The following is a 10,785-nucleotide window of genomic DNA, read 5'->3' on the forward strand; positions in this document are numbered from 1 at the left end:
TAACTGGCAGCCATAAAGTCTTCCTTTGCAACACACACTCAGCACTAAAGCCAGAGTATTGCTATTTGGCATTATCCAGTGAAGTGCAAGAAATTAAATAAGTTATGTCTTTATTGCTATAGTACAATACCAAGCAACTTTTGAATACAATTGCAGGAGTTTCGTAGAGCACATGTCCCTCCTCTTAGGGACCAGTAGTTCAGCTGCACTGTGAGTATCGCTTAGCTGTCACATGTCAAACGTCAGTCTAAGAAGACGTGTTGAGTATTCTTGAGTCTGAAGAATCAGACCTGTCCTCATATTCATCTTCTGTGTAAATTGGTTGCTTAGACACAATTGGGCATCCGTCATCAGGAATTGAAATCCTAGGATCTTCTGACGAGCGGGAAGGAAGGACAGGCGAGCTTCGGAAAACAGTGGCTGAGTTGCCAGAGAAAGGACTGACGTACTGGGACCGCAGCTGGTACTGCTGCTGCAATGTCATGGTGTTCCACAGGGTGACGTCGTTGGGCAGGAATGGGCTGGACTGGTTTCTTGCCAAAGTGTTCCTCAGCATCAGCGGGTAGCGTGGTGGCTGAGGGAAGGGGTGCTGCAAAGGTACGGCTAGAGGATTTGGCACAACATTACTGGAATCAGCAGAGAACCTCAGAGTGTCGGGAACCCTAAATGCTGAGCCCACAGACCACTTGGAAGATGAAATAGGATAGGAACTCAGTGTGTGTTCAAAAAGATGGCCATTGGAAGGCAAAACAAGACCATCCGATTCTGCAGAAGTTCTCTCTCCACTGGCCACTGAAGACCGGCTGGACAGGAGAACCTCTACAGCACTCACCAGGTCACCGCCACACCCCTTCAGGATCAACTCTAGCACAGCTGGCTTTTGGTTAGGGAAAATCTTTTTCAAGACTTCAAGTGGGGGTCTGTTTGCTTTCAAACTGAATGGTAAAGAAACTGTCCCAGAAGGACCTTCTATCAGGAGGTGGTTCTGCTCTGGGTGGTACTTGGGGCTCTCTGGACGGTTCTCTGTGCTCCCACCATTTTTCTGAACTCCAAAACCAACCTCATCCACTGAAACAATTTCAGGGCTGTCAGGGTTGAAACAACTTTTGGCTTTATTCATGTCTGGGGAACTCCTTTGGTCTGTGTCTTTGTCACTGTAGGTCTCGGCATTGTCTGCTCCACTTGCATCACCCAGCCGCTCCTCATTCACGTCTGCAAAGAGAAGTCAGAGAAGTTAACAGAAAACTGAGGCCAAAAGCTTTTACAGAGATTTGAAGATGCTGTCTTCTTAAACTTAACAGACCAGGACTCTAAGGGGGGAAAAGTGCTTTTTTTCTCAGAGATCCTGCAAAATTAAGGTATCTTTGCAACAAGTCATGAGAATAAATCTGGAAAAGGATAATGTGATCTGATCTAGACATACTCTGTCTCATTCTCCCATGTGCAAGCAAAGAATGTGATCATTTTTCTGCTGCATCAAAAGTGCTACATCTATCCTTTCTCACTGGTTACAAGGCAGTAACACACCACCCAACTGCAAGATTTCTCAGAGGAACTTCAGCACTTTCACATCATAATCCTCACTAGCACCATCTCATTGTCTGCGAGATGAAGAGGGCACTTAGGAAATGAAAATTCCTCTGCAGCTCCAACAGCATTGACGGAACCTCTGCACTATGAATACAGTCTAAAGGTTTAAAAAGTCTTCAAATAAATAAATAAATAAATGTACTCCGGTTCTGAAGAAACTGGTCTCTCCCACAGAAATCAGTTCCTCCCACAGCAAGAATCGCAAATTTTCCTTTAAACCGTTAAGGATGTCTGATGCCTTGTCCCATCTAAACAGATATTCTAGAAAAGTCTGGTTTGGAGAAGACATCTGGAAGGCATTTGGTCCAACATTCTCTTCAAACTGGGAGCAACCTTAGACAAAGAGTAGGTTGCTCATGTGGCTGCTTAGCTGAATTTTAAATAATTCCAAGGAGGAGGAATTATTCCTCACAATCTCTCTTAGCAATTGTTCCAGGTACCTTGCTTTCTGTGTACTGAACTAAGAAGGATGAGAACTGAGTATGGAGCTGAAAACAAGCCCATTGACCATGCTGTCTCCAGATGGACACTCAAAACTCTTTGGTAATGCCTGACCCGAGTATGGAACCCTTTGAAATAAGACTGCTTGTCAGCAAGCAGAAGGGAAGGATGCTTGCTTATGCAAAAAAGGATCAATGTATTTGCTTGAGATTGTACATCGTTATTTCCCAAGAACACACTTCTGCTGGCTTTCCTCATCGAGCACAGTGTTTACATTCATGGGAAGCATCAATACATGGAGAGAGGATTGTTGTCTAAGCTGTGGCTGACAGTCTACTTTAGCCACACAGGGTAGTGCTTTTGAATGCACAAATGAGAAGGACTATCCACAAAAAACAATACAGCTATTTTTCCAAGCCCCTAACAAATACCCCAACTAGATAAAGTTACTGTAAGAAGCAAGCAAAGGTTCCTAAAATGTTCTGATGATCCCATCTGCCCAACTGAGATGGAACCTGTTAGAGGTGTGCAAGCACCTGAGCCTCACTGCTCACCATCTCCGGCCTTCCTCTCACTGCAGGAACAGGCAGGGCATCTTCTCATCAGTTAGTGGGCTAAGTTTAACATTTAACAGATCAGCATGAAAAAAATACTTTCAATGGAATTTATCCAATAGAGAGAAAGAAGTCAGGGTCTGAGCCAGCCTAAGCTGAGCAAGAACCCACTATGCTCACCACAGTGGGAGTTATAAACAAAGAAGAGATCCTGGCAGAGCACAGCCTGACAGCGTGTGAGCATGGCAAAGGAAGATTCTCCTCTTGAGGATGGCTGTGCCTGGCAGAAACAATGAGCCATCCTAAGAGATTTGGGATGCTGCTAATTTGGGCTGTGGAAGGTAAGTGTGTAGCTGAGGAGTACAGATGCTCTTACAAAAACCTCACTCCTTTCAGCAGGATAACCCATTTTGGGAACTGTTTTTTACACTGGTTATGCTGCCTGTTGAGTGCAAACAGGAAAGCAGTAACTCTGCACGTTCTATATTAGTGAGGAGGCCATGTACATTTCCTCTTTCTCATACGTTCAGCGCATCAATCAGCATTAGCAGCCAAAGCAGAATGCAGAAATTGCTTGCCGATAGCAAACTGGCACGTGCATCCTTTTGAGGAGGTGCTAAGATACTGGCATAGCTCACCCTTTATTGAGAAAACGTGAGACTCATGCTACCTTTCCATTCTAATCCCTTCACTATGCATTTATTACAAATCTTGGTGAATATTTATATGTCCAAGGCTTAGTGGGCAGTCTGAGGACATTAAAATACCTTGTCCCTATCTTGACAGAGTTAGAGAGGCTGTTTAAGGAAGATGATAGCCTTAATTTTCACATAAATAAATTGCACTGGGGTGACTATATTACCATATTACCAAACGGACTGAAAGCAAGGAGAAAGTATTTCAGAATTACCTCATGCTCACGTTTACAGTGTATCTTTACGGGATGAGAGCAAGTAACGCTGTGGAGAAAATATATGTTAATTTAAAAAACCAACCAACCAACAAACAAACACTCTCAGATCAGGTGAGGTTTCTCAAATATATTCCCTGATCCTTACAAAATGTTATTTTCAGGATATTTCAGATTCATTTACTGTATCCTTAAAAATATCCTTGTGAGGCTTGCCTAAAAAAATTTTCATCAGATTCTGAAAACTCATCCCACTGAATTCTGCCTCTTTACCATCAGCAGACTGCACAGACGCTGAGCTTTAGCGCAGGGGCAGTCTCCTCATACAGCACAGGTCACAGCGGCGCGTCTCACTGGGCTGCTACACTCCCGGGGACAGACCCGGAAAACGAGATTTCGTTGATTTTAAAGTCGCACGGCAGCCGGCGGCTCACCTGGCCGGCCCTGGGGCTGCCCTCGCTGGGGGCTGCGCTTTAACTGCTTTGAACACCCCCTTCCCGCCACGCTGAAGGCTCGGGGAGGATCAGCGTGCTCCGGGGAGTGCCCCCAACCCTTCGTGGGAACCGCCGCCACCGGGTTTGTCATTCGTTTAAAACTGGCCCAAAAATAGTCATCGTCAAATAAACAAAAATTTGTGAAGATGCAAAATAGTCATCGTCAAATAAACAAAAAATTGCGAAGATACATTGTAAATGTCCCTATGTGGACACTGAATTTTAGGAATATTATATGCATGTATTAATTACAAATGCTTGTATTTTCAGGTATAAAAATAATTTGGTATTTAGAACATACTGCTTCTCTACCAAAGCTTTTTTCCTTTTCATAATTCATAAGTTTTACATGAGGATATTCTCGGTTTCAAGAATGAAATCTCGTCCTCAGATATTTTTTACGTTTTTGGGCCTTTGGTTGTTATATTTTGTCCTGTGTGAGCTCTGAGGATTTTTGCTGTATTTCTGGTGGTGGCGGTGTTTGTTTGGTTTGTTTATTTTGGGGTTTGGGGGCGGCGGTGTTTGTTTTGTCTTTCTGTTGGTTTTTGATTTTGGGAGGGTTGTTTCTTTGTGTGGCTCTGGGGTTGGATTTTTATGTTTTGTTTTTTATGGGGGGGTTATTTTGTCGTGTGTGTGTGTGTGTGTGTGTGTGTGTGTGTGTGTGTGTGTGTGTTGAGGCTTTTTTTCCCCCAACAACTTCTATTTCAAATTGCCTGCATTTAAGTATCCAGCATTTGTGATTCCTATGGAAAACTAGGGAAACTATTTCCCTACTGATAGAAAAGATGGGGAGTATTCGTCAAATAATACACATGCAGGGAGAGACACCAGCCCAGATCAGAGATGCAGGGCAAATGCAGATATGCATGAAACAGAACAGTGGGAGAACTGTACATGCATTTACAGTAAAATACAATACGAATTCAGCACAATATTTACCACAATTCTTCTTGACTATCTATACATTAATAATCATGGGTCAAATGTTGTAAAGCGGCCAAATACAAGTAAAATAGATGAGAGGGAAAAGCTGTTTAAGTTAATTACTTGTCTGGAAAACTTGTTCTAATATTTTGGAACAAAATTTCAAATTTGCTTCTTCGATATCCCACTGCTGAGTTCCTGTTAAAACAGCTTGTTCTTTGATTTTTAGGGCAGCTCTTTTCTGAACAGATTTTCTTGTATCTTGAAAGTACCTGCTTTTTCCCTTAGTCGTATTATTAGGGCAGGCTGATACAGAACTAGCATAACTGCACATAAAACTAAGGCTATGCTTTTGGTGGGGGCTTTTTTGTTTTCTTTGGGTTTGATTTTTTTACTTTTGCTGTCTGTTTGGAAAGCGGGGTGTTTGTTAGCTAATTTTGTTGTTAGGGCTTTGTTTAGGTTTTGGGTTTAATTACTTTGACTTCAGACTTTCTTCCCTATATTCGAAGATCTAAATACTCTGTAGGAGACTAAACACAGTTCTCAAATTAACACAGAGACAGATGCACTGCATTAAGAAGCTGGCACTGAAAATATCAGACAATGAATAAGTCATTATATTTACAAATCTTGGTAACTACTACTAAGACAAATATAACACGCACTCCTGTGGGCAGAGAATGTTCATGAGCACGATATCAGAAGGAGGAATCATTCCAGGTTAGCAGAGGCAGATGCAACAAGGGTAATGCAACAAGGGTAGTTTCAGAACTTCGCAACTGTCCCACTGAAATGGCCGACTGTAGCAGGAACTGAAGCAGACAGATCTGATTTTACCTGCTCCCTTTGGCAGTGAAAAACTTTTCACGAGAATAACGTCCTCGGGGAGGAAGGGGTTGCATGTGTGCTTTAGAAACCGGGTGGACAGGAAGTTTATCCTCTGTTTTTACGGCGATTTTAATACAGTTCATGGAAAGAGAGGAAAGAGAAAAGCCTGCCGCTCAGAGGACGCAGGATAACTGGAAATAAGCAAGTCATGTGGTTAAACAGCGTCTGGTGGAAGGTGGCAGCAGGAACCTCTAAGGAGACCATCTTCCACTTTGCTCTCATGCATTCTCATGTTCATAAAAAGTGGGGAGAAAAACCCGTCTGTGACAATCAGGGACGGGGGACACGCGGGTGAGATCTGAGTGACCAGAAAGGCTCCCCGGTGGTGCCGGCGTGCCCCCGTCCCCCCAGCCCGGCCTCACCGCGGGCGGGAACGGGGGCAGGTGCAGCGCCGACGGCCTTGATTTATGGAGATCTTCGTTATGTTCTGTAGTTTGTTTGTTTGTTTTTTCGCTCCGTAAAGCTATTATCAGAAAGTGCTGACTGGCTGGCAAGGAAGGATTTCTCATCAATACACTTTGATTGTATTTTGCAAAGAAAATGCCTGTTGCTTGGTAACATTTCACTTGAGCCTGACCTTCCCCAAAAGTTATTGCTATCAGATTCGATTTACACTCTCCTCCCGTGATTACTGTAATCTTTTAAACCGGGAAGTTCATACATCAGAGTGAAGGAAAGTTGAGCGTGCAAGTTAATATCGCTCCTATCCAGCAGATTTATATCGTGCTGGCGGATGGGAACTTTCATTTTCTCGAAGAAGCAAGGCGGGTTTTTCCCCTTCTCTCGCCACCCCATCGGGCTTATCCCCCGCTCCCTCCGCGCAGGGAGGGGGCCCCGGCCAGGCGCCGCTGCCTGTGCGGAGAGCGTCTAGGACCAGTGGGAATTTGGGGAGAGACCCCCATGCCTGGCCCTGGGCCGAGATGTGCGGGAGGGGGCTGCCGGAGGGCAGGCAGGTGGTACCAAGGCCCGGAAAATGGGAAGCGGGTCCCAAACCACCGGCATCCTCGCCAGAGCGTCGGACTCTGCCGTGTCGCCGTCTCGGGCCCCGTGTGTGTCCGCTGCGGTGCTGGAGGAGCAGAGCCCCACGCTGGGGCCCTGGCGGACGCCTCCGTATCCGGACCGGCCCTACAGCCCACACGGGCCCCAGCACCGGGCTCGCCCCTCTCGTCCCGGGGCACCGCGTAAGATTCTGTCACAACTCGTCAGCGGAGCGCCCTGGGCTGGCAGCGGCCTGCCTGCCGAACATCCCTATCGTGAAAGACTGTCAGCTCCCGCACAGACAATGGACGGAACGCGACTGCGGCTCCGGAGCGTTAGTTTTGCCTCCGGCAAGGTGCATTACGGACAGGTCGCGCTCACAAGGTGCCCACTGCCGGCGGCAGTTTCGGCACCCCCCACCTCTCCCTCACAAGCTGCCCCGGACGCGACCCGCAGGGACAGGCCTGCGCAGTGGGGCTGGGTTGCCCCGCTCATCCCCTGCCAACACTCCCCTTTCCCCGGTCGTCATAGCTTCGCAGAAGCCTCCCTGCTCCTGGCGCCGCTTTTGGTCCGAGGCTCTCTGTGCAGGTCCTGTCCCGGACGAGGTCCCGCAGCCCGATGCCCGGGGAGCCGGACCGCGACTCCGGGAGAGAGACCGGGAGAAGCAGGAAGACACACTGCTGTGATCCACGCGGGAGGCGGCCCCTTCCCGGCGGACCTGAGGAACGGGCCCAGAAGCGGCACGTCGGGGAGCCGCTTGGCAGCCGCGACCTTTGCGGGTCCCCTCTACTCGTCTCGGTGGACGCGATTCTGGCTGGCGAGCGGGCCGGTCGCTTTGCGGCTCCATGCTTTTTAAGAGTGACAAAGTGTACCCGACGGAATTCCTCTCCGTTCCCTTCCCACGGAGCCCGTCGGGTGAAAGGGAAAGCTTTTTCACTCGTTCCGGCCCCATTCCCCAGAAGCGAGAGCCGGGATCCCAGCCCTCCCTTTCCCTCCTGCCCCGGTAGCGCGGTGCCGGCCCGGCCTCACCTGCCTTGGGGAGCGGCCCCGGGAGCGCGGGGGGCGGCTCGGCGGCCCAGCGAAGGGCGGCGGCGGCGGCCAGCTCGGCGGGGGTCCGCGGCGGCGCGGCGCAGGGCGACGGCCCCGGCGGCGGCGTGGGGGGCTCGGTGCTGCCCGGCGGCCCGGGGAGGGAGCGCAGGGAGTCCGGGAGGAGGCTCTCCAGGCTTTCGTTGGCCTGCTGCCGGCGGAGCGCCACCTGCGCGGCCATCACCCGCTGCCTCTCGATGATGAGGATGCACTTCTCGCAGGTGCAGTCCTTGAAGCGGCAATAGCGCTTGTGGCCCTTCAGCCAGGACAGCACGCCGTGGTTGCGGCACCGGGCGCACTTCGGCGTCCGCTGCAGCGGAGCCCGCGGCGGCTGCGACACCGGGCCGCCCATGTAGAGGTACGGGGAGCCATAGCCGTTCATGCCCGCGGGAGGAGCCCGGTCGGCTCCGGCGTGGAGAAGGCCTCAGCGAGGGCGGGCGGAGGCCGGTGCGATGGAGGCGGCGGCTCTGCCCGCGGGCTCTGCGGGGGGCGCGGCTCAGGCCCAGGCCGGCGGGGAGAGGCACCGCCCGCCGCGGTGGCACGGGCGGGCAGAGCGCGGCCGCCGGCCGGAGCGCCACTGCCACTGCCGCTGCCCGCGCCGCCCCGCTGAGCCCAGAGCCCCTCCGACCGCCCCCGCCCCCCTCCCGCCCCTCGCCGCCCTCCTTCCCCGGCGCCGACAGGGGAATGGAGGGAGAGAAAGATAGAGGGAGAGAGGGAGAGAGGGAGAGAGGGAGGGAGAGAGGGAGGGAGGGAGAGAGGGGGGGGGTCCCTTCCCCGCCGTCGGGGCGGCGGCGATGCCCGTGCCGTGCAGAAGGGGTTCGTCTCTGAGCAGACCGGATCCCCGGCTGCTGCTACCCACGCCCTGGCCCCTCACGGCTCACGCCCCGAAGGCACCCGGGGCTGAGAGATGAGCGGGGTCTAGGAGGTTTCTCCGGGCTCTGCGCCGGCCCCGCCTCGAAAGCCCGCTGGGCTCGGCGGCACGGTGTTTGGCTGCTGCCGCCTGTGTCCCGGCGGCGCGAGGTAGTGGCGCAGGGTCGAGATCAAAGTTTTGCCAAAGTTTTGCCGAAGTTTTGCAGCCGTAAAAAGATGCTCGGAGCAGGAGCTGTCCGGGACCAGGAGCTGCCCACAACAACTGGGCGGAATCGGGGTCGCGCCGCGGGGCTGGAGAGCCGCCGCAGGCACCTGCCCCGGTGGGCTCCGCTGCCTCTCCTGCATCCTGCGGCAAGACAGCTACCCAAACCAAGCGGGGGCCATAGAAAGGAATGTGAAATTCACGGCAAGTCAGGTTGCTTGAAACCTAAACGATAATGTCTGAAGCGGCAGACTTGTAGGGTTCTGTATTTCCGTACGCGGAGGGGTTTCTCGCTGAAACACGGATATTTCCCGTGTGGCAGCGAGGACGTTGAATCAAAATGTAATATATTGGTGGAAAAAACCCAAAAAAGTTATATGCATTTTGGCTGAGAGGAAACAAATTATAAGCGTTCATCTGCCCGCGGCGTAGCGTCCGCGGGCGGGCAGGGGCTGCTGCTTGGACCCGGACCCCTTTCGTTGCCTCAAGACCTCCCTTGCTCTTCCCAGGCATCTTTCCACCATAACCGCTACACGAAATAAAGGTTTTAGCGAGGCTACGTAATAACGAAATCAGATTTAAAACTCCGGAAGTATTTCGCCGGAGAGAATAAAAGGCACAGTGTATGCTACGAAAGTATTTGCGTGGTATTTCATTACTAGGCTCTTTCCTCGTTACTTTTCTACTTCTAGAGGAAAAGTGATTGCGCGTGATCTTTCTCCCCCGGGCTGTGCGCGGGGTGTGAGGAGGATGAGCACTCCACCTGTAAATCGCACCAGGGAGGTGAATCGGATCAGATCAGATAAGGAGAACAGTGCATTTTCTGTCACTGCTAGTAGAACATAATTTTTTTTGCCGCAGGAGTGCATGCACTGAACCCTGCAGCTCGCAACTGGCCTTCCCCGTGGGGCCTCTTGCACACTCGGGAGTCCCCATCGAGGGAAGTAAAAGAAGCGAACCACCCATTCAACTATCACAAAATTACGTAAGACGATGCGCACCCACGCTTGGAAATCCGTTTCCTCTAAACGAAGAAACGGGATGCAGCTGCCTGCGGCGGTGGGGATCATGGTGGAAAGCCCTACTTCCCCTCCAGCTTGAGAGGGTCCTGCGGGGCGCCTCAGCCGGCCGGGCGCTGCCAGATCCCGAGCCCAGGTGCCCAGCGCGGCGGTAGGTTGGCGGAGGACCGGGGCCCCTCTCTCGCTTGGCTGCACATCGGGAGTTTAGGCTGAAATACCCAGTTTGATATAATACTGTAATCCTTTTCTCATATTTGATGGGAATGGTTTCCATGTCCTAGTATTTGACAACATCTATCCGTAGGGCCAGATTCGTATTTGTGTTAGCAAAACGTCCCCTGCCTGAAAGTCCATTGTAACCCAACACCTGACAAGCCCGGTTCCTATTTCTGCTCGCCGAAAAGGTTTATTCAAGCACATAATGGGATCCCAGCAGAAAGCTTTTCAGACGAAGTGGCGATGGTAAACTGCGCCACATGAACTCCGTTTCCAGGGCTATTAAGCTTTTAATTGCAAAATAGCAGAGGAAATTTCAAGGTGACAATGAGGTGTTAGCAGTTAGCGCCCGGAATAATAGACCGAAAGAGAATGAATGTGCGAAACATATGCTGCAAATAACATTTAGCGGAAAAGACAGGCTCAGCCGAAGGGCCAAAGAACCCCTGCCGACCAGGCAGGACGGGAGACGGGCTGGAAACCGGCCCGAATCCCCTGGCATTTCGTGACTTTTCGATGTAGGGCCATCCCGAAGACTCGGCGCTGCTGCCCAGCCGCTGGAACCCGCCGTGAGCCGCATCCCTGCCGGGCGGGCCGGGCCGGCCGCGGGGCC

The 10,785-nt window shown here is 51.3% G+C and overlaps 1 protein-coding gene across 1 annotated transcript; it reads right to left on the reverse strand.

The window, feature by feature from the left end:
• Window positions 1-247: 247 nt before the first annotated feature.
• Window positions 248-8,247, reverse strand: DMRT3 (doublesex and mab-3 related transcription factor 3). The gene is made up of 2 exons (XM_058044091.1): window positions 7,809-8,247; window positions 248-1,212 (listed from the first exon to the last, which is right to left on the reverse strand). The coding sequence occupies exons 1-2, from the start codon at window positions 8,245-8,247 to the stop codon at window positions 248-250; spliced, it is 1,404 nt and encodes a 467-aa protein (XP_057900074.1).
• Window positions 8,248-10,785: the final 2,538 nt, after the last annotated feature.

Source organism: Melospiza georgiana, chromosome Z (assembly GCF_028018845.1).
Source record: "Melospiza georgiana isolate bMelGeo1 chromosome Z, bMelGeo1.pri, whole genome shotgun sequence".
Classification (NCBI taxonomy): Eukaryota; Metazoa; Chordata; class Aves; order Passeriformes; family Passerellidae; genus Melospiza; species Melospiza georgiana.